This window comes from Pan paniscus, chromosome 13, assembly GCF_029289425.2.
Source record: "Pan paniscus chromosome 13, NHGRI_mPanPan1-v2.0_pri, whole genome shotgun sequence".
Lineage (NCBI taxonomy): Eukaryota > Metazoa > Chordata > Mammalia > Primates > Hominidae > Pan > Pan paniscus.
Window position 1 is genome coordinate 112,567,503 of NC_073262.2, and position 24,646 is coordinate 112,592,148.

Consider the following 24,646-nt stretch of genomic DNA (forward strand, 5'->3'; position numbering starts at 1 on the left):
CTCTACCACCTACCCTGCTTTGTTTTTCTTTTTCTTCAGAGATTTTACCACCATATCACGTTATATCTATTTGTTTCATTAACATGAATTTCTACGACACTCAACCAACAGAATTTAATCTTCATGAAAGCAAGACCTTTGTATGCTTTTGTCTTTGCTTGTTTGTTTGGTTTTAGTTATTGTTGTATCGTTGTTTTATTTGCATTTTGGTTTTGGTTTTCTATAACCTCAGTGTGTAGCCTGGTGCCTGGCACAGAAGAACATCATAAGGATTTGTTGTTTCAGTGAATTATTTAAAGCCATTTTAAATAGATTTAAAATTGTAAGTATCTCCATGTGGAGATACATTATCAAAGAAGACCTGTGAAATTCCCAGCGTTGTTAGTTAAAATAAGCATACGTTCCGCAAACATATTTGTAATATTCAACCAATCAATTATAGAAATTTTCTTAGTTCTACCATCTTCAATTAAAGGAATCATTGATATGAACTTTTTGGAAGTTCATATATTGCTGTATTTTTATGAGCTTTTACAAATATCTCTTTTGTTCTAGATTAGAATTTAATAGATCCCTTAAAAGTCAGGTGTACCACTCCAAAATCATACCACAGCATTGCGGGATCCAGAATTATGTAAGCTGAATTCCAGGTAGATGTTGTACTTGTTACTGGTAATAGCATTTATAAAATTTGAATTCCTGTCAAGTTATAGTTGTACTGTGGTGGGAGTCAATAAACAAAAATTGTTTTTCTTTATCAGGATGCTGCCAATAATGGGCCCAGCAAAGGTGTGTCAGCTCAGTGCCTGTTTGACTTGCTGCAGTCCCTAGAGGGAGAGACCACCGACATATTAGACATCTTAGAGCTGGTCAAAGCTGAGAAGCCTCTCAAGTCATTAGGTAAAAGCAAAACTTGCTTTGACATTCTTTTTCTCACTGCAGTTGTTAAATATAAATATATGTATTATACACACATACACGTATATTTATATGTGTGTGTATATATAACTAAATCAAAGTAGCAAAAATAAATGGAACAGTAGTAGAAATTGAATGAGTACATTTTTTTCCTTAAATTTCTTATGAATCCTAAAGAGTAAGGAATTCTCTGCCATGAAAACTATATTAAAATGATGCTCAGTAGACCACTGCTGTAGCACTGCAGTTTTCAGAAAGTTGGGTTATCTTGGGTAATTCTAAGTGAATAACTCTCCAAAATGGTCTTTTATTATCATGGAATGTGTAGAACTAGAGATAACTCCAGGGTAAAGCCTCAACCTTAGACAATTTAAATGCCCTTCAGTGTCTTCTATTATCTGAGATTTTTTTAAACACTCCAGAAAAGTATTTTTATTTTACATCTGATTGTTCAAAACTAGAAAACAGAATTTCATTCCCTTGAGATGAAGAAATTAATAGTTTTCACAGCATAGGAATAAAATTTAACAAGAAAAAGCTACAGTATATACTGGAATGATAACATTAGGAGTAATAGGTGCTTCTTTATCTCCTGCTGAATCCACTCTGATAGTTTGCCTTTACTTTTTGTTCCTTCAGATTTCTGCTATGGAAACGAAGATCTGACATTTTCTATCAGTGAAGCCATTAAGCTCTGTGTCACTGTGGTGGCGTATGCTCCCGAATCATTCAGAAGGTATCTGCAGCCCTTTATTCTGTGCCTTGTGATAAGTAAATATGGCAGAGAAAACAAAATTGAATGAATACAAAGGTTATGCTGGTTAATATCAGCCTAACATTCTGACAAGTAAGCTTTTAGAAACTAAATTTAGGCCAGGTGTGGTGGCTCACACCTATAATCCCAGCACTTTGGAAGGCTGAGGCAAGAGGATTCCTTTAGCCCAGGAGTTCGAGACCAACCTGGGCAACATAGTGAGACCCTGTCTCTACAAAAATTTTAAAAAATTAAAAATTAGCCAGGTGTGGTGTTGCACACCTGTAGTCCCAACTTTTTGGGAGGCTTGAGGCAGGAGGATTGCTTAATCCCAGGTGGTCAAGGCTGCAGTGAGCTGTGATTGTCCCATTGCACTCTAGCCTAGGCAACAGAGTAAGACTTTGTCAGAAAAAAAAAAAAAAGAAAGAAAGAAAAAAGAAAAGAAAAGAAGAAACAAAGTTTAGGAAACATAGCATAGGTTCTGGAAAACAATAGTAAATCTTCATTCATTTGAAATCCCTTAATTTGAATTTTGTGCAGATGCTAAGGTATTTAGTCTTGTTAGAAAATATTTTTCCTCACAAGTAATGTGAATTAGTAGCAAACAAAATTTCATAACAGATATTTATTTAAGAAAACTCCTTTCAAGGGGCAATAAGAATTTCTGTAACACAAAGGGCAAGAATATCAATCTTGCCTTCATTTTGCCAAGTACAGAGAATTCAAAAGACTCACATGAAGAATGAGTCATCCCAATTCAAAGATGTTGGCTCTGGTCTGAGATTTAAATCTGATCTATTAAAAGTTGTACTCTGTTGACAAGCTCTTCCAGGAAGAAGGAAGGAGCCAAGCTGATTATGCCCAATATATCTTTATATATTTGCCCTGCACCTTAAGCCTGTTTCTCTCTCCCATAAGAGAATGAATAAGGGCCAGGAGGAGCGGGATTTATATTAATTGAACTCTTTTTACTGGAAGGACACATGAGGAATGAGTAAGAAGTGTTTTCCCCAATATTCTCGAATTTTTGTCTTCTGGAGCAATGGGGAGAAAAACAGTATGCCTGTGGTCAGGCACGGATGTGGCTGTGGCCTTCAGGAGAACAAAGCTGCAGGATGGTCTCATTTCTGATCTCGGGGTATGGAGGGGATTTCCTACTCCCATTTTCTTGCTGTTCCTATAATACCACAGATCTACAAAAAGTTCCAGAATGGATCAAATCCTGCATTAAGTTAACTCCAAATCCATTCTATATGTGATTGTAAACATCTTCTCTCTACTCTATTTGCCATTCCAAGTGTGTTCAGCTACGTTGTTAACCAGATATGTCAGATATTCTGCAATTGAGACACTGCAATAATAAAATGCATACAGATTCTCCAATATTCCTGCAACATAGAGAACACCTAAGTTTGACTAAAAAGTTCTCCCATTTCAAATTTTACCAAATTTCCATTGAGTCATAAAATTCTCTTTCAAGTCAAAATTCAAACACATTGAAATCAAAAGGTGTTAGAGTTCACAATCAAATTCCCTTGTCATTGTGAGTTAAAAGCCAAAGTCTAATATTGTTAAGTTAAATTAGAATTTTTTTTAATCCTCCTAATTTTCCATTCTGTCAGTTTAAACCAGATGACATCTTGATGTCTCAGTAAGTTCAGGGTTTCTTAAGTAGTGGTTCCCTGGGATATCTCTCATGGGAATAAGTAACATACCTACAGGACTTCAACATTTGTAACAGCAAGTCTCTGTTGTACTTATTTTTTTTTTAAGTATTTTATTTAAGTGTAACATTCACATAAAACACTAAAAAAATCATAATTTTACAGTTCCATGAATGTTCATAATGTTATCACATCTACATAACTACCACTCAGATTGAAAAATCAGATAGAGGCACTACTATCCTGATTTCTAATATGATAAGTCAGTTTTGCCTATTTCTGAAATCTGTTTAACTGAAATAGTATAGTAGCTACTTTTTAATGTCTGACTTCTGTCATTCAGTATTATTTCATGAGATTCATTCATATAAATGTGTGTAACAGTAGTTGATTCTTTTTCATTCACTTATAATAGTCATAATAATTGTATGACTATGTTACAATTTATTTATTTCTTCTCTTGTTATCAGGCATTTGTGTTGTATCTAGTTTGAAGGTATTATAAATAAAGCTGCAATGAATGTTTTTGTATATGTCTTTGTACACAAATATTTATGCATTTCTATGGATGGAACTGCTGGGCTAAGTCATGGACTATGAGTATTTCTTGCTTTAGTAGATACTACCAAAAAGTTTTCCAAGGTGGTTTCAATTTTCATTCCCACCAACAGTATGTAAATGTTCTAGTACCCTATGGCCTCATCAACACTTGTTATCTTCGGTCTTTTTATTTTAGCTATTTTGTTGGGTTGTAGTGACATTCATTATCATTTTAATTTCCATTTTCCTCTTTCAAATTAAAAGGTTTGGAAGCTTTTCAGATAAATGTTTATCAAAATTTGGACATCTCCTTTTGCAAAGTGCCTACTGAAGTCTTCTGCCCATTTTTAAATGAAGTTATCAGTATTTTTTATTTTATATGTGTGATTTCTTAGTGTTTTCTATTTAATTAATTATGTCATCTGCAAATCATGAGAGTTGTATTTTATCCTTTCAAATTCTTGTACACATTATTCCTTTCTCTGTCCTTAATGCACTGGCTAGAACCTTAATACAAAATGGAATAGAAGTGATGATGGTGATGATGGTGGGATCTTTGTTTCATTTCTGATCCCGGGGTATGTAGGGGATTTCCAATATTTCATCACTAAGAATAGTATTTGCTAAAGGATTTTGTTGTAATATACCTGTAAAGATTAAGGAAGTAATTTTATTACTCGTTAAGAAATTAATTATTAAGGAGTCTGCCTTCTATTCTTAGTTTAGTTTGAGTTTTCTTATTGATGGATAATGAATATTACCAAATGTTCCTATTTATAGAGATGATTATATGATTTTTATTCTTTATTTTCTAAGTGTGATAGGTTACACTGATTTATTTTCAAAATTAAAACTTTCCTGTCTCCTTAAAAATAAACTGTAATTGGGTTGTATAATTATCATTTTTCAGTATTGCTAGATTTGGTTTGCAATTATTTTAGCATTTTTACAACTATGTTAATGAGAGCTATGTCTGTAATTTTTATTCTTTAAAAAGGTCTTATCTAATGAATTTTATTGCTAGGATCACAGGGAAGTTAGGAGTAGAAGAGATATTCTAGGTAGCTCTATGTCATTCAAGATAAACCAATTCTGGATACTTAAAAAAGTTACAAGTGCTTAAACAAAAAGGATATCTTGCTTAGCTACTACTTTATTAACTACCCACTGGTAAACGTTTTAGCAGGTGTATTTGTAACCCTCCATTATTATAAAGTCCTTGTCAGGCTATAGTATCAAGGATATGAAGATTAAGCTGGACTCATAAGATGAAATGGAAAGTGTCTCTCCTACCCACCCCCCGCTTTTTAATTTTCTTTTATTTTTGAGACAGAGTCTTGCTCTTGTTGCCCAGGCTGGAGTGCAATGGCATAATCTTGGCTCACTGCAACCTCTGCCTCCTGGGTTCAAGCAATTCTCCTGCCTCTGCCTCCCGAGTAGCTGGGATTACAGGCACCCGCCACCACACCCAGCTAATTTTTGTATTTTTAGTAGACATGGGGTTTCACCATGTTGACCAGGCTGGTCTTAAACTCCTGACCTCAGGCGATCCACCCGCCTTGGCCTTCCAAAGTGCTGAGATTACAGGCATGAGCCACTGCGCCCAGCCCCCGACCCCTTTTTTAAAAACTCCTATTCTCTGTAGAAATTTGGTATGGATTAGCTTTTTTAAATTTTTGAAACAGGGTCTTGTTCTGTTGCCAAGGTTGGAGTGCAGTGTCACAATCATGGCCCACTGCAGCCTTGATCTCCCAGACTCGAGCAATCCTCCCACCTCAGCCTTCCAAGTAGCCGGCACTACAGGCGGGTGCCTTCACACCCTGCTAAGTTTTTTGATTTTTTGAGAGATAAAGAAAGTCTCACTGTGTTGCCCAGGCTGGTCTCCAACTCCTGAGCTCAAGTGCTCCTCCCACCTCAGCCTCCCAAAGTGCTGGGATTACAGGCAGAGGAACTGTGCCTGCCTCAGATGAGCATTTTGTCTTCCCAAAATATTGAGTAGAATTTATACACAAAACTGTAAGTAATGTGGTTTCTTGTGGGAACATTTTAAAATTAAGATTCTTTATCCTGGTGGTGGCTTTGGTAAGTCACATTTTTCTAGGAATTTTTCTATTTAATTTAAGTACCTAAATTTATTGACAGAAATTTGTTCCTGATATGCTTTTTTAAAAAAAAAATTTTAATGACTGAGGTTTTTATTGAGTTCACTTTTTTATTTCTAATACTGGGAATTTTTGCTCCCTCCCTTTTTTTATTATTCTTTTCAGGAGTTTATCAATAGTTTTCCCTTTACGAATAACCAGTATTTGGGGCTTTGTTGATTTTTGCTATTGTAGTTTTATTGTCTGCCTTTTCTTTCCTTTTTTATCTTTATTATTTTCTACCTTTGGCTTTTTTTTTTTTTTAACGGAGTTTTCGTTCTTGTTGCCCAGGCTGGAGTGCAATGGCACAATCTCGGCTCACAGCAACCTCCACCTCCCGGATTCAAGCGATTCTCCTGCCTCAGCCTCCCGAGTAGCTGGGATTACAGGCATGCGCCACCACACCTGGCTAATTTTGTACTTTTAGTAGAGACAGAGTTTCTCCATGTTGGTCAGGTTGGTCTTGAACTCCTGACCTCAGGTGATCCACCCGTCTCAGCCTCCCAAAGTGCTGGGATTATAAGCATGAGCCACCACACCCAGCTGGATTTTTTTTTTTTTTTAATTTAAAGAAAATATTCAGGCCAGGTGCAGTGGCTCACACCTGGAATCCCAGCACTTTGGGAGGCCAAAGCATGTGGATTGCATGATTTCAGGAGTTTGAGACCAACCTGGGCAACATGGCAAAACCCCGTCCCTACAAAAAATAAAAAAATTAGCGGGGCATGGTGGTGCATGCCTGTGATCCCAGCTACTCAAGAGGCTAAGGTGGGAGGATTGCTTGAGCCCAAGTTGAGGCTGCAGTGAGCTGAGATTGCACCACCACACTCCAACCTGGTCAACAGAGCAAGACCTGTCTCAAAAAATAAATTAATTAACTAATAAAATAAAATAAAAAAGAAAATATTCCATTTTCTACTGACTTATCATATCTGTTGAAAAATCAGCATTAGATCTTATTGCACATTTGAATTTAACGTGTCCTTTTTTTTTTTTTTCTCTCTCTCTCTCTTTTGAGATGGAATCTCACTCTGTTGCCCAGGCTGGAGTGCAGTGGCACCATCTCAGCTCACTGCAACCTCCGCCTCCCGGATTCAAGCAGTTCTCCTCCCTCAGCCTCTCAAATAGCTTGGACTACAGGCATGCACCACCACACCCAGCTAATTTTTTATATTTTTAGTAGAGATGTGGTTTCACCGTATTGGCCAGGCTGGTCTCAAACTCCTGACCTCGTGATCTGCCCGCCTCAGCCTCCCAAAGTGCTGGGATTACAGGTGTGAGCCGCCGTGCCCTGCCCTAATGTGTCTTTTTCTCTGGCTACTTTTAAGATTTTCTCTTTGCTTTGGGTTTTAAGCAGTTTGACTGTGGTGTGCCTAGTTGTGATTTTTCTTTGTGTTTATACTTCTTGGGATTCATAGTGTTTCCTGAATATAAAGCTTGATAGCTTTCAATAATTTTAGAAGATTTGACAAATAACTCTTCACATATTACCTCTATCCCATTTTCCCTCCCCTCTCCATTTATGTATATGTATTTTTTCCTCCTTAACCACATGCTCTATATATGTCTCTTATGTTCTTTCCTGCATTTCCTATCATTTCTCACCTCTGTTCTGTCTTGATGTTTTCCTTTGTTCTTTATTCCAGTTCACACTCATCTCTTCCTGTGTCTAATCTACTATTAACATTTACCTTTCAGGTTTCTAATTTCAAATATTTTAGTGTTCAGTTCTAGAATTTCCACTTTTTTAATAGATTTCAGAGTTTTGATGAAATTCTCCATTTTGTTATCTCTTATTTAACATTTTAGTCATTGTTTCATAAAAGTCTGTGTCTGATAACTTTAGTATGTAGGTCACTTGTGGCTCTGTTTATATTGTCTGTTCCTTTCCTTGGATTTTAATCATTTGGTTTTAGCAGGACTGGATAATTTTGACTAGTGAATATTGCATTAAAAAAATTAGAAATGCTTTGAGGATCTACCCGATGTTATCTTCCTCCAAAAATGATTCATTTTTACTCTCTGACTAGCAATTGTGGTAGGGCAGATCATTTTAATTCAGTGTGTGATTGATTTGATTTAAAGTTGAGTTTCAGTCTTTGTAAGGCTGTTCTATTTATTTCACACTCCTAGGATCAGCCTTCCATGGGCCTAACTCCTCTTTGGAAGTCCCTGAACTCCAACATATATTTCCTCGCAATTATGAGGCTACTGAAAATCCTGCTTAGCTTCATAGCTCTTAGCTGACATTTCTGCTTGGATTTCTCCTTAGCCTTTTGGCCCTAAGCAATTTACAAACGAGCAGATGCCTGGAAAAAAAAGAGTGCTGCACAATGTCTGGATGAACTGAAGAAGCTTTCTTTCTCCCAGAAGTCTGGTACCTCCAAAAGATATCTGCTAGCCTTAGCTTCTACCTGGTACCTTCGATGTGTTTTAAAAATTTTGTCCACCCTTTCTAGTAAGACAATTAGTCTGCAGCAAGGTACTTTTTATTGTTTCAGAAAGCAGAACCGACTTCTTGCCTCCTTTTTTAAGTTGCCAAAAAAATAGGAGAACTCAAAAGAGTATCATAGTTCTTTCTCCGTACCCATCAAATTCTGATAATTGCCATTTCCTGCTTATAGAGCACATATTATAGGCAAAATTATATTACCAGAAACCAGTATTCAGTATTATAAAGAGCATAGCAAAAACTCATTGGTATCTGTAAGAAAAAGAATAGATCAAAGAAAATCTTGATTTCAGATTCTCTGGGATATCAACTCATCACTGCTGTTTTCTAGAACCCACAATCTTTAAACTTTAACACAATTGGGGAATCTCTAAACAAAAGATGGCCGGGTGCGGTGGTTCATGCCTGTAATCCCAGATCTTTGGGAGGCTGAGGCGGGAAGATTGCTTGAGGCCAAGAGTTTGAGACCAGCCTGGCCAACATAGTGAAACCCTGTCTCTACTAAAAATACAAAAATTATCTGGGCATTGTAGTGAATGCCTATAATCCCAGCTACTGGGGAGGCTGAGGTAGGAGAATCACTTGAACCCAGGCAGAGGTTGTAGTGAGCCGAAATCATGCCACTGCACTGCAGCCTGGGTGACTGACAGAGCAAGACTCTGTCAAAAAAAAAAAAAAAAAAAAAAAAGATTTATGTTGGTGGTGTTATACACTTACAACTTTAGAGGGGAAAACCCACTTTGCATAATAACTACTTAATCTCCATGTCCCCTTCAAGGTGTTTCTGGCACCCCAATACTAAATTGAGTGTGGGCCCTATCCAGTGAGTGGTGTTCACTCACGTTGGTAAGCAGGCATTGTCAGACTTCATCATAATGGCTGTTTCCAACATTTGTTGCTATTTATTTCTTTAAGTTCAGGAAGCCAGCCTCCCATGAAAGGGTTTTATGTTGTCTCAAAATTGTTGCAGCTGGAAAATCACTCTCAGCAAACTCCTGAATTGAAGTTTTGTTCTGAAGCCTGTTTCTCTAGATGGACTATATAGCTCCACCTATTGTCATTCTGTTATTCTTTCAACCATTTATTTGTATATATGGCTAATTCCCCCAACTAGATCACATGTTTCCTTAAGGCAAGATTCATCACCTTTTAGCAGGTGGTTAGTGAATTAATAATTGTTGGTCAACATTTCCAGCAGCTTTAACTGCTTTTGATTTGGAGTGGCAAGGGGCCTTAGAATTCATATATCTCTAGATGCTTTTCATTGTTCTATGCTCTTAAATGTGACACAACCAACAAAAGTAGAATGTAAAAGGTGACTCGGTTTTCTTTCTGTCGCTTAAAGTCTTCAGATGCTGATGGTCTTAGAAGCCTTAGTTCCATGTTACCTACAAAAGCTAAAGAGGCAGACATCACAGGTGGAGACAGTACCTGCTGCCCGAGAGGAGATTGCGGCCACTGCTGCTCTTGCGACGTCCCTACAGGCCCTTTTATACAGTGTAGAGGTCCTCACCAGGTAATCCCATTGGCAGAAATAGCTACAGCCTTACATCATATGTATCCACTGAAAAAAAAAGAAAAAAGAAAAAAATGTGATGGATAAAAATCTAAAACCCAATCTTTATTTACAGATACCTCCTAAACTCAGCCCTTTATGCCTTATAACTGTGAACAGTTCGTGAGTTATTTGAATAAATAATGTTAAGCATTCTGATTAGTAGTAGTATAATAATAGTAATAATATTCTTACTATCATTGCTGAACACACATTTGCATATAGCTTGCTGAGCTTCTCCAGCAGTTATAACCCAGTGGTAAACACATCTTGTGTAAGAGGGCCAATTTAGTGAATTTAAAGATGTAATCTACATTTTTATTAGTTATTATAGTATTTTATGAGACATGGAATGCCTACAATTCCAACTAAGTATTCTTTTATTATTTTACTGTTTGTGAAGTGTTGTGTTTTTAACTATAATTTCAGAAACTACATAACCAATATAAAGGGCAGAATGTTATCCTACTGCTTGAATTAATAGATTCTCTGTGGGACAGGATTAAATAATGCGGAGAGAGGATTGAGAAATTTGGGAATGGTAAGGTAAATTGGCACCAGAGTTCAGCCCTAAACAAAGTTCAAGCAGTTAGTCCTGTCTCAAGATGCTTGGGTGCCGAAGCAGAGTCACTAAGCTGCCATGTGGCAGGAAAGGGGCAGGCAGGGAGCCCTGGATGAGACAAAAAAATAAAATGCGAGTGGGGAAGGTGGATGCAGGACACTATGCGTATGATGGGCTTTTCTGCTCCGTTCCCATCTAAATTAGCTGCCAGGAAATATTCTTCCCCAGGATAGGGATGGGGAAGCCTTCTTCCTGGGTTTAGTGTCTTTGCTCCTCCATTCCATTCTGCCATGCTGTGTGTCCAATCTAAAGTGCCAGATCCTTAGTGTGAAATTGTCTACGCCTCCACCAAAAGGCACCAACTCCCCCAGCCCCATCTTGCTGTGCTGGTAAGGGGGAAGCCCTTTAGTCCAGGTAGGACTTTTTCAGCATGCGTCAGCAAGAAAAAGAGAGAGTGGGATTGTAATTCATTAGCAGCAACAGATGTTTAGTTTCTAATCATGAGCTACATTGCCAAACTAGGCAAGCAGAATATTGCCCAAAGGCCTTCTGTAGACTATCATCCTGAAATGTTCATATGCACCTAAACTAAGGAAATGGGAAGAGTTGGCACAGACAGCCATGACAAATTACCTCTTCCAAGGAGAAATAGTTTTCTATGCTATTGCTGATGGTTTCATGAAAGTCCCAGAAGAATATCCTAAAGAGAAATGAAAGACTTACACTCTTCCTTCTGTACCCATATGGTTATGTCACTGGCCTTTTCCTACAACTAGAAGAAAGAAAAGCAGTCAATTGTTCCCAAATACCACTGTATTTCTAATATATATATATATATATATATATATATATATATATATATATATATACACACACACACAGAGAGAGAGAGAGAGAGAGACTGACTCACTCTGTCACCCAGGCTGGAGTTCAGTGGCATGATCTTGGCTCACTGCAACCTCCGCCTCCCGGGTTTAAGCAATTCTCGTGCCTCAGCCTCCCAAAAAGCTGGGATTATAGGCATGCACCACCAGGCCCCGATAATTTTTGTATTTTCAGTAGAGACGGTGTTTCCCCATGTTGGCCAGGCTGGTCTCGAACTCCTGGCCTCAAGTGATCCACCCACCTCGGCCTCCTAAAGTGCTGGGATTACAGGTGTAAGCCACCATACTCAGCCTATTTCTCCTCGTATTATGTAATGTTAAAGCTTTCCTCATTTCTATACCTTTTTATAAGGATAAGTCAATTAACTTATCCAAAATTGACTTACTCGAAGTGTCACAAAGAGTTATGGATGGAGCTCTGGCATTTAAAATTATGTGGCTTTAAATATTCCAGTGCATTTAATATTCTTTTGGCAGAGAAGACTAGCTTCATTATTTGGTAGTAGTTACTCAAACCAAAATTGGCTTCACTGTATTTACAAAAAGAAGATAAGAATTCCCTAATTTCTAATTTCTCCACATTCCTAGTTTCTTTATCTTATGACAAAAGAAATTTAACAATTATATAAGCAGTATTACATAAATATATCACAAGTGCATTAGTTTTAACTGTTGTATAACACATTACTACAAACTCAGAGCCTTTAAACAAAACCCATTTATTATCTCACAGTTGTGTAGGCCAGGAGTCCAGGTAGGCTCAGCTGGATTCTCTGCTCAGGGTTTCTCAAGGTGGAAGTCAAGTTGTCAGCTAGTCTGAACTTTTATCTGAAGGCACTGGGGAAGAATGAACTTCCAAGCTCATTCAATTTTTTGGCAGAATCTAGTTCCATGCAGCTTTAGGTCTGAGGTCCCATTTCGTGGCTGGCTGTCAGCCAGGCACCACTCTGCATTGAGAAGGCACCTGCATTTCTTCTCACATGCTCCCCCTCTACCTTCCAACCAGCAATAGCAGCTTGAATCCTTTTTTTTTTTTAATTTTTAAATTTTTTTAAAAATTATACTTTAAGTTTTAGGGTACATGTGCACATTGTGCAGGTTAGTTACATATGTATACATGTGCAGCGCACCAGCATAACATCTTGAATCCTTATGCTTCAAATCTCTCTGCCCTAGCCAGAGAAGACTCTCTGCTTTTGAAGGGCTGGTGTGACTAGATTAGGCCTATGCAGATACTCCCCCTTTTTGCCATATAATGTAACATAATCACTAGAGTAACACCAACGGGCAGAGATACTGGGAGCCATCTCTAAATTGTGTTTATCACAACAGGCACAGGAAGAGGAGATCTGGTGTGATCGTTAAAAGCTTACTTTCTAGCCATCCCCAGCAGACAGAAAGTGAGCAACAAAGAAGCAAACCTTGATGATTTCATAAAAGCAGTTGCTTTAAAAAAAACTACATTATGCCTTTTTCCTCCTAGATGCCAATACAGAGGCAAATTTTCCCTATTATTTAAAGTAAATCCGGCAGATATAAAATGAGATGATTCAAATCTATTACTAACGATCTAAATTACTGACTTATAAGATACTAACTTACTCACTTTCCTGGGTAGCCTTAGGTGTGATGTGACTAGGAGAATTCTTTTATTCTTTGATAGTTTCTCAGAAAAAATAGAGTAGTTGATAATGGTGTAGGTGGCCAAAGTGGTACATACATCCTTGCCTTTTACTTATTATCTAGAATGGTGAACTACCCAGTAGAACTGAAGAATGAGCTCTTTACTCTCAACTGGTACAGACTTAGAAGTCTGTAGATATTTCATAAATGTCTTGTTGGAAGAGTCATTTTGACGAGTCTATTACTCAGAACAAAGAAGTGGAAGAACTTAAATCATGATGAGCTTATAAACCCCTGGGAATCAACGTTCGTTTAAAGTGCCTCTCAGAACAAACAGAAAAGCCCAAAGCTAGACAGCCTGTCTTTTGAAGACTCTAAAACTAACTTAAAACTTATGTGTGCTTCAGTAACTTGAGGATTTAATAAATGTTTCCATTTCTGTTGTTGTTGTTGTTTTGCTGTGGTGATTACTGTCATTGTTACAGGCCCATGACAGCCCCACAGATGAGCAGGTGTGACCAAGGTCATAAGGGAACCACCACAGCCAATCACACCATGTCGTCTGGGGTGAACACCAGGTAATTCACTGTGCCTTATTCTTCTATGGTCTCTCCATTTCATACAACCCGAATGTCAGCTGTTGAGAATGAAAGGAACCCTGAACATAGTCAATATTGAGTGTGAAAACCTCCAAGGAAAAGAAAAGAAGGTGAGAGTTTAGAGTTACAAGAAAATACCAAGGCTTCTTTTGAAATTGTCAAAGAGAAGTCTAAACCAACTTCATAAATAGGCATTTGTGTTGTTTTGTTTGCTTGAGCATTCTAGATGTTCTCTGCCTCCTGGGTGGTCTTTGAACTATTCCAGTGTTGTTTCATTTACCTTCAACAAAAGGCAAATAAACAATAATAATCAGTAGGTTGTTTATCATTCCCAGGGCACTGAGAGTCAACTTACTTTCATCTGGACAGATTTTCTGCAGACATTTCATCCAAACTTTGACATATGCCCTCAAATGGTGCTTTTCATGGTTGTTAACTTAATCTCCTTCTCTTGTTGTGGTGTAACTCAGATACTGTCTATACTAGTTAATATTTTACCCGTTTCATTCCATCTGTGTTAGCTTTAAATATTCCGACATACACAAAAAGCCTAATTAGCTTCCTCCTACAAGGAAGATTTAAGATAGGGCAAACCCAAAATCAGCTTAAGAAAAAGTTCTTTTCCCAGTATGGAATAGTTGGCATGGAAATCATAAGGAGAAATTCAATAATTTTTCACTCTCTCTGAAGCCTATTTTTAAGTGTGTATCATTATTCATGTAAAGTTAATTCCCTGCTCATCATATATATTCATATTAAAAATAAAACAAAAATAAATTCCAAACCCAGCTATAAATTGCCTGGTGTGATGGTTAACTTATGCCTCAATTTCCTATATTAAGGGAAAATGATATACTATAGCTTAAGTGATATTTAGGGACTTCTCTAGGCTCACCGGGTTAAATGAGGGCTTCTAAAGAAGAAAGAGGGCTTCTAAAGTCTTAGTATCCATGAATCATAAAGCAATAAGTCTCCAGAACTGAAAGGAAGTCAACCATGATTCTCCTTCCTGTCACTTAAGACAGAGCACATGGTATTAAAACTATAACTTAAATTTCAAAATGTCCAAAAATTTCTCTCATTTGGCTATATTCTATGAGTTTGTATATATTTTTATAATAGTTGTCTTTACCCAAATCACGCAACAATAAAAGAACTTTTGCAGCAGCTATAATTGCAATATATGTGTTAGCCAAATGAAAGATAAAGCCTTTATGTTTTAGGAGTAATATATGTATATTTGTGAGCTTATCAAAATGTATAGCTTCAAGAGCTTTTCATATGAAAAAGTCTATAAGAAGCCCCAACCAAAGGACCCCGTTCTTGCTCTAATAGTTATGTAGACTGTTTTTCTGACTCCCAGGTACCAGGAACAAGGAGCCAAACTGCACTTTATCAGGTACAGAAAGACTTGCTCTAATTTCTTACCAGTTCTGACATCTTGAGATGATTGCCTTTTAAGCTGGTTTACGGCTCTATTAGATTTCATTGGATGCATAACATACTATTTCTGGGTAAACCCCCAAAAGTGGGTTTACTACAGTTTGGGATGACAGTCTCCTCTAGGCTGCTAAGCTTTCTTTATCCTTCGGATGAGGTTCTCCTTGGCCTCACCCTACTGATTCATTAACTCATTAGGAATCTTATATTTTTCTTCAGTGTGATACCCTCTTCTCACAGCTGCTACATGAATACATTTTCAGACCCCTAGTTAATCTTTCACAATTTCCCAGGGAAAACCTTCATTTACTGGAGGAAGGGCAAGGCATTCCCAGAGAGGAACTGGATGAACGAATTGCTCGGGAAGAGTTCAGAAGACCCCGGGAGTCCTTACTGAATATTTGCACTGAGTTCTATAAGCACTGTGGGCCACGGCTGAAGATCTTGCAAAATCTGGCTGGGGAGCCTCGGGTCACTGCCTTGGAACTGCTGGATGTGAAGTCTCACATGAGGTACTGGCCTCGCTTTCCCTGCCCCAAGTGTGAACACAGCTTGGCCCATGTGTCTGAATGTGTGTGTTGGGTTGAGAGTGGGGGTTCTCCAGGAAAAACTCTTAATATAGAATGATTTGTTTCTGGTGACTTAGGTACACGTCATACAGAACCCTCTGCTAAAGTGTGCATTAAGTCCATCAAACAGGATCTTAGGGTGGACAAGGGGAAAATGTTCTTAAGATAGAAAAGCACAGTTTATATATTTGCTTCTCAATAAAAGAGAAAGAAAGGGAAATTTTATCACCTGAATTCTTAGAAAAATAGCCTTCTTCTCACTACTATTTACTGCCCAGATACGAATTTTTCACAAGAATTGAATGTTTCTTCTCTGTTATTTTACATGAGGAATGCACAACTACTTTCTGCTTCTAGGGTCCCTAAAAAGCCAGTAATGAGCCCTGCAGGGAAGTAAGCAGTTTTAACTCAGCCAACTTGGCTTGGGCCTGAAATCCCCTTTATATAAACAGCCTTCCAACCGTTAAAAAAATGTGTCCTGGTAAAAATTCTGAACTAGATGAGGCCAGTCGTCATTTACATGTTTTACTCTTAGTGTGCTAGGGAAAGGCCCCAGAATTACTTCCCTGTGCACTCGTATTTCGTCTTCCTACAGAGATGCCATTTCACTTGAAATTCATGCTAAAGGCTGTATTTGTGTTTCAAAAGGAACGTGATTCCAGAGGACCTTCTATTCAGATTTGTAATTGTTTGTTAAGGGTGATAAAAATCCCTTCAAAGAAAAATGTCATGGGTAACAAAAGATTCACTTGGAAAGTTTAATGTATCTATAAAGGTAAAAGTAGAGTTAGGTTCAGCCACTTCCAAATAACGTTGCAATTTCGCAAAACTCACAGTTTCCTGGTTATTGCCTTTTTTTAAATTTAGAAAGTACTAAATGAAGGAAAATGAGAAGACAGAAATGTACAGTGAGCATAGATTCTTTTTCTTCCAGTGTAATTTCACATTCTTTGAATTGTGGGCACACACCCAGTACTGCCCTGGAGAACCCCAGAGCCTCACTGGAGTTCACACTCCCTGCTGTGCAGTAATGAGGAAGAGCTTATTTCACACTGAGAAGTTCAGCTCCTAGATGGGAGCCTTCAGAGAAAGGGGAGGGACATTTGGAGTGTTAAGGTACTGCTGTCATAGCAACTTAGGAATCTATTCAGCCCCTCCACTTCCTTTCCCGCTGGTCTTCTCTAGCTGACCTAAGCAATTCTGTGAACAGAGAAACATCACATTCCCAGAGTCAGAAAATCATTATGACCAATGGCCATTTTGTGAGAGAAAGGGAAAAATATTCCTAAAAGATGGATGTGTGTGTGTGTGTATGTGTGTGTGAGAGAGAGGGAGAGAGAGAGAGAGAGACTATGAGATAGTGACTGTCCCATAACCTGACTGTATTTATACTCTTCTTAGGGCATTTGGAGGGAGGGGACAGCAAGAGTCAGAGAGGCCTGGAGCTCCCTCTAGAGGCCAATACCTATTAAAGGTTAAATGAACTGGAAATGATTTAGCTCTGTGCCCGGCACAGATCTGGACACAATAGCTACTAATGCTAATGAGAATGGTTCAAATACTATGTTAAACACTGGGGATGTAAACTAAGGTCCTGGTCTTCAAGATTATCATGGTTCAATGCAAGAGGCACCTAAGAAAATAACTATAATACAAAGTTGCACGTACTATAATCACATTTACATTTATGTATTATAATATAAAGGATTTGAGGAAACTCAGAAAATATTTGAAGGGAGAGTGTATACAAATTATAGAGTCAGGATAATGTGAAAGATTTTCAAGGAGTTAATTATTTTTATGATAAGATTAGCACGGGAAATCAATATAAGATCATATTAGATATTATTCATGAACCATAAATTTGACTTTCTTAGTTAGCAAAGCAAAGAATGAAAAAAAGATTAATTACAAAATCATAATATAAATAAGTTAAAAACAAAACAGTTGCTCGGTGAAACAATACTTTTTTAAAATACGAAGAACAAGAAAAATCTTGTAGGGGCCAAGGGAAAATTTCCCCTTCACTCTCTGAAGGTTTGCCGAAAGTCAACTGATAAAAGGCAGATCATAATCAAAAAGCATGAAAATGTATTTGATCATAGTTTTACCTGACACAGGAGCCTTCAGGATGAAGACCCAAAAATACAGGGGAAGCTCTCCATTTTTGTTTAAGTTTAACAAAGTATGGATAGCCATGTATAAATATGACTGGACAAAAAGGGTATGATCCCATGCTAATAGACCAAGTGAGGAAACCCAGCATGGCCTGTGTGTTTGGATTCTTCTTGGCCTCTCTGGTTAGCATTCCTTCCTTCTGGGAATGGGGCAAGACCCTTTCTGGAAAGGGGGCGTTGTTATGACCTACAATCAAACAAGATGGGTCAGGTAATTTCTTTATGGCTAGTTTTTACACAGAAAGATGGGGGAAATTTAGTGTAATATTTTTAAGTTTTATGGCTGGCTTCAGGAAAAAAGGTTCTGGTTTCAATGACTTGCTTTGAGGAAAAGGGTCTCCAGTTTCCATGGCTAGCCTTGGAAAAGAATGAGAGGCCACAGAGAGGAGGGCAGGAGAAGATCAGTGAAAAACCTTGGCTTCTGAGGTCTTCATTTTGGCGTATTGCTTTCTGAGCTTCAACAGTCTCCTGGTTGGTGTTTGTTAAAAGGGAAGAGTAGTATGATGAACAGAGTCCTCAACAACATCCCCATAGTAGATAAAGTGCTGGTTGTACATGGCTGGATGCCTGTTAGTATATAAAGTTGGCACAATGTCATAATGCAGTTCAGCAAAAGCAATTGATCTGAAGCCAGGATAATGTCATTCAAGAGCACAGCTATTTCATGGCCTGGATCAATAGGAGGGCAACATTTTTATTGCTCAGGGAATATTTAGACTAAATGCCCTTTATTAATGCAATTTCTCACAACAAGCTTTTGAAAAAGACAGGCCTGCCATAGTCTCTGACCAAATAGAGACATTCTGTGTTGCTGATTAGGGGCAGATCCAGATGCTTTGAACTTATACTAAGCAAAGGATGTAATTAAGGCTCTCCTATAAGTTAAGTGCGCACTTGAATATGTGTAAAAGTTGGAGCTTAATATATAAATTTGCGAATTGAGGGTAGTATTAAATCGTTCTTAAATTATAAGAATAGATAATGTCACCCAAGGATGAAAAGTTGATTTTTAAAAAGAGAAAGAGAAATGGGATGATATAAAAAATGCAAATGTTTGCCAAAATAATTTGAATCAAACCAACAAGTTAAGAAACATTGCTAAGGCAATCTATACTTCTGAATTTGCAGAATGTATGGTTGATTACAAGGCTCTTGAAGAAAATATTCTTGATTAGAGTCTCTGCCCTACAGAAATGTATTGCTTCATTTGTCCAACCCAGTGCTGCCAAAGCAGCTGGATAATAGAATCTGCAAATTCTCTCTCTCTTTCTCTCTCTTTCTCTGTCTGTCTCTCTCTCGTGTGCGGTCTCTATCTCTCTCATTCTCTTTCTCTCTTTCTCTTTTCCTCTCTCCCTCACCCCCTCAATGGGAAAATCTCTTGTGTTCCCACTGGGAAAGAACCATAGGAAAGTTTTTTGATTATACATGTGATAGTACAGCAAAGACTGTGGGAAAGGGAAATTTTGTTTTATGCGCAAAACAAATTTATTTTGTCACATGACCAGGAATTAGAGAAATTCAGGTAGTAATCCATAAAATGGCTCTTAAATTCAGCTCTACGTAGTCTTTGGAAGCTCAAAATAGACAGATTGATTATCTCACAAGCAGTTCTCAATGTTATCTTTAAAATAATAAGAGAAAAGAAATAAGTGCATATAGATATACTCTTATTTGCCACACAAATAACCTGAGAAGTAAAGAATTATTTTCTGTATATCAAATTCATGAGAAAGAGATAAACGAAAGAATGTATAAGCTGTTTAAAATGATTTCTTTAAAATACCCACATTCACACAGAATTCCAGGACAATGTGAATATGTTCAGTTTGGAGAGAAGACAATGGGAATTAAGAGACAATAACTATTTCTTGATAATGAAGGGTCATGATGGAGAAGATGGATTGGATTTATGCTTTCAGAATTAAGCCTAGTAGGAAGAAATGAAAGGGAATTTGGAGGCCTAACATGAAAGGAACCTCTCACAGTGTGGACCTCCAAAGATGAAATAAGTTGCCTTGTACAGTAGTGAATTTTCTATCCATGGAGCCAGTCACATAAAGCAATTGTAGAACAATCTAAATAATTAGAGAGGTAGTGGCCTTGGCTGTGATTCCTAAACGAGGATGCCTATCAAAATCAGCTGAGGAGCTCTTACCCTCTAGATCCTTTCAAACAGTTATTCACTCTTCAGTTCTCTTGGAGTAATCACAATTTCTCTTTATTACAATGCTATAGTTAATATGTGAGACAAAGAATTACATGATATTACCACTGCACTACTCCTAATGCATCAGTGGATCTGTGCAGTGACTAAGAACAACTAATATCATAAAAAGAGTGACAACTAGGAATCCTGTACCTCCTGGCGGAAGTACACACCACATACACCACCTGCTAAGTACTCTTGCCAAAAATTCAAAACTGAGTCTGCAGATGTAGGCCCTGGATTTAACTTCCAATTGAATTAAATACAAAGGCAGTAGGATAGATTAAATTACACCGTGGAGATTCAATCAGCAAAATTCAGAGTGTTGCTACAGAGAATTTCTTTAATAAATAACAAGATAAGGCGGGGCGCGGTTGTTCACGCCTGTAATCCCAGCACTTTGGGAGGCCGAGTTGGGCAGATCACAAGGTCAAGAGATCGAGACCATCCTGGCCAACATAGTGAAACCCTCGTCTCTACTAAAAATACAAAAATTAGCTGGGCGTGGTGGCATGCGCCTGTAGTCCCAGCTACTCAGGAGGCTGAGGCAGGAGAATCGCTTGTACCGGGAGGCAGAGGTTGCAGTGAGCCGAGATCGCACCACTGCACTCCAGCCTGGTGACAGAGTGAGACTCTGTCTCAAAAAAAAAAAAAAAAAAAAGACAAGTACAGAAGGGGGGAAATCTACATATTAAAAGAGACTTAAGGACATATCAACAAATTGAAATTTATGGGCCTTATTTTTTCCTAATTTGTTAAAAAAAAAAGTAATTATGAGATAATGTGTGAATGTTGAAAACTGACTGAATATTTGGGTTTTTTAAAAAAGAATTATTTTTAATTTGTTAAATGTCATACTGTGTTGTGTTTAATTTTTCTGAGTCCATAAATTTGGAGACACATACTGAAATATGTCTGGGTAAATGATGTGATGCTTGGAATTTACTTTAAAATAGTCTAGGGTGGGGAAAAGGGGGAGTGTTTGGGGGTATAAGTAAAACAAGAGTCACTGTAGGCCAAGTACAGTGGCTCACACCTGTAATCCCAGCACTTTTGGGAGGCTGAGGCAGACAGATTGCTTGAGTCCAGGAGCTCAAAACCAGCCTGGGCAACATAGCAAAACCCCATCTCTACAAAAGCTACAAAAATTAGCCGGGCATGGGGCTGTGCACCTGTAGTCCCAGCTACTTGGAAGGCTGAGGTTGAGAGATGGGTATTTGGGGCTTACTATATACTGATCTCTCTACCTTTTTATATGTTTGAGATTTTCCAAAATAAAAGTTAAAAATATACAGATTTCTGGGCCCAGACCAGACCTTAGAAGCTTTTTGGTTTTTTTTTTAGACAGAGTCTTGCTCTGTCACCCAGGCTAGGGTGCAGTGGCACAATCTCCTCAGCCTCCCGAGTAGTTGGGATTACGGGTGCCCACCACCACGCCCAGCTAATTTTTTTGTATTTTTGGTAGAGACAGGGTTTCACCATCTTGGCCAGGCTGGTCTTGAACTCCTGACCTCGTGATCCACCCGCCTCGGCCTCCCAAAGTGCTGGGATTACAGGCGTGAGCCACCACACCTGGCCAGAAGGTCTTATTTATGAGATTTTTGGAGGTCCTGGGAAACTGTATTTTTTTGTTTTCCTTTTAAGCTGTATTAGAAAAATAATAATAATAAGAGGTGCCAGTGTGAACCTGACTGCCTACAGGATATTATGACTATTATGGGCTCTTTCAACCCTAAGATTCCATGACTCAGAGAAGATTATCTTCAGAGCTTTTCCAGTACAAACTTGTCTCAAAAAAAAAAAAATCTTATTTTTCCATTTATCTCAAATCTCCTCCTCTCTTTAGTTACAATCCTGAAAACTTTCCATGTATGGCTGCTCCTGCTGATGCCATCCACACATGCATTCCTAGGTAACATTAGGCCTCTCTGCTCCCCTCGTCCATCAGGAATCCTCTGTCCTACATTCCAGTTCCATAGGATCCTTTTCCTGCCTAACTCAACATGTACTGATTCAAGCCAAAGATTCAAATAATGGGTGGTAGTAACTTAATGTATTACCCTTCCTAAAGAAATTTGTTTTCAAATGAATTTTCACTATCTTGACAAAGAATATGAACATTTCAGCCACTGTGTCTTAGGTGTATTTTTTAGAATATAAGCTTTTTTTTGAGGAAAAAAATCAAGCTCGAATCATACAGAATAGTTGTAAGATATTTTATGAATGAGTATACATTACCTCTTAATATTATCTTATACACATTCTGCATCTACTCGGTATATTTTATCAGGAGCCACTGTAAAATGTTTAAATACTTTCTCCTTCATACAAAATTAAACTAAGTTGGCTTTAAGGCTATGTACATCATCGTATTTGTATTATTTGGAAATTGGTAATCCATATCTAGTTCTGAAGATTATTTCATTAACTATTACATTTACTAGAAACCTCATTTTCCCAATTAATCTATTTGGCCAATTCTCCTTCAGAAAATCTGACACTTAGGACATCAACACTTGGGTCTGGTGACTGCAAGCCTGGGCCAACCTTGAGAGAAGCACAACTTTCCCTCTGGCAGTTCCTGTATGGAACCGAGTTGGGAAATCTAAGAAGTAGAGGCAACCAAAACCAATGTCATTCAGACAGTACAACTGGGTCTATTATATGAAGAATCTCAACAGAGAGAAAGGATCCATGTATAAGATAAAAAGAGAGGAGGAGGCTTTAAAGGAGAGGGATGGAAATGGAGCCTGAAGAACTCCTTGGGTTGCAACAAAAACCAAGAGCACTTTTTATAGTGTGGCTTTGACCTTGACTATGGGTACTGAGGGAGTTCTGAAGCCATGAAATTTACAAGGGTGTTTGATATTAGTAATTTTATTGTTCATTAAAGTTAGGTTCTCTTTTATATGCATATATGTCATATTTATAATATACATGTATTTGTGTGTTTATATGCCTGTATATATACACATGCACATTCTCAGAAATGACATTCTCTAAATATATTTGGCCTATCCTTAATCTCTCTGGATTTTAGTTTCCTCATCAGATGCTCTTTACATGTTGTCTCTGAAGCATTCTATGATTCTCTATTAATATGCATATGTAGGTATCACTGTTCTGATGTGTGGGAGAGCAGAGGGATAGAGGATGTTGGGAAGAATGTTCTTAGTTCAGGGAGTTGGTGGTCTGGAAGGGGTGATTAACATGTTGCTGTGTAGAAAAATTCCTGTCGTGTAATTCTAAGCTTATACTTTAAAATATATATACATATATATATATTTTAGGTTGGCAGAAATTGCACACTCCCTTCTGAAGCTGGCACCATATGACACTCAGACAATGGAGAGTCGTGGGCTTCGGCGCTACATCATGGAGATGCTACCCATTACTGACTGGACAGCTGAGGCAGTGAGGCCGGCCCTCATCCTCATTTTAAAAAGATTGGATAGAATGTTCAACAAAATTCATAAGATGCCTACTTTGAGGTGAGAATGCCTCTGAGTTAGCTGTTGCTATCACAAATGTCAAAGTTAAGATTTGTCATTTTTTAAGATGGTGGATCATTCTGGAGTTGAATGAATGACTTGAAAGTTTTCTTTGGTATATGTGCATAGTTAAGAGGGTCTATGAATGCCTAAGTAGCAAAGCCTACATTTTGAGAAAAATAACATTTTCTTTAAAAGTATATGTGCTCATCTTGAAAAAAATCTATCCATTTCTTAGCTATCATGCTCCTCATCTGACACATATAAAAATTTCAATTAGTACCCTTTAATCCCTTTTAAAATAAGGGAGGGTTGGCCTTATAAATGAAACAACTAATGAGAAAAGAAAAGGAATTTTATGTTCAAAATACTATATTTAACATAGCTAGTTAACATATTTAGGTACCAGTTTAGAGAAATTCCAAGCTTTACAGTAATCGCCAAGCAGAAGCTTAAAAATTCGCAGGATTGAAAACAAACACCTAGTTTTCACTTTTTTACCTAATTCAGTGTGGTACTAAATGAACACTATTAATGCTTGATCTTTGTTCAGTGACCTGGGAAATATTAATTGGTAGCCTACATATTAGCAGATGTTTTTGAACCACTCTACTTAGAGATGTGAGCCGAGTTTGGAAACTGTAGTGATAGTGAGCAGATAGTTCAACAGATTAATACTGGTAAACCCACTTACTCGGAAATTTCAAGTTTAGGTTAGTGAGAAAATTTTCTGTCCTTTTAAACTAAACCCAAAAATCAGTGTGACTCCTTCCCAAGAATTTTAGCACTTAATGTTCAATTCATCAGAATTTTTCAGGTATTAGTCCATAATCTCCTTCACACTAATCCAGCCTTCAGGAGTCATTAAAAAAACAAATTGAAAAGTTTTATTCTAATAATTGATTATTTGTTTTTATATTCTTTTATACCGTGGTGATGACTACCTATACATTATTTCAAGGTTATTTATTTCAATGGCATGGAAATGCTTATTTTAAAACACTATTTCTTTAGTGATCCCAATAGAACAATTGTGTCTATCAGCAAATGGCTTATCAAAGATTTATAACT

The 24,646-nt window shown here is 37.6% G+C and overlaps 1 protein-coding gene across 16 annotated transcripts in view; it reads left to right on the forward strand.

Moving 5' to 3' along the window:
* Positions 1 to 24,646, forward strand: part of UNC80 (unc-80 homolog, NALCN channel complex subunit) — a 228,359-nt gene that overhangs the window by 172,899 nt on the left and 30,814 nt on the right. For all 16 annotated transcript variants that reach the window (XM_055109063.2, XM_034955043.3, XM_034955036.3 and 13 more), the window contains 7 exons: positions 762 to 900; positions 1,558 to 1,654; positions 9,815 to 9,985; positions 13,579 to 13,671; positions 15,056 to 15,091; positions 15,426 to 15,644; positions 23,375 to 23,575. In XM_055109063.2, coding sequence (XP_054965038.1) covers positions 762 to 900; positions 1,558 to 1,654; positions 9,815 to 9,985; positions 13,579 to 13,671; positions 15,056 to 15,091; positions 15,426 to 15,644; positions 23,375 to 23,575 — 956 coding nt within the window. The remainder of the gene's footprint in view (positions 1 to 761; positions 901 to 1,557; positions 1,655 to 9,814; positions 9,986 to 13,578; positions 13,672 to 15,055; positions 15,092 to 15,425; positions 15,645 to 23,374; positions 23,576 to 24,646) is intronic.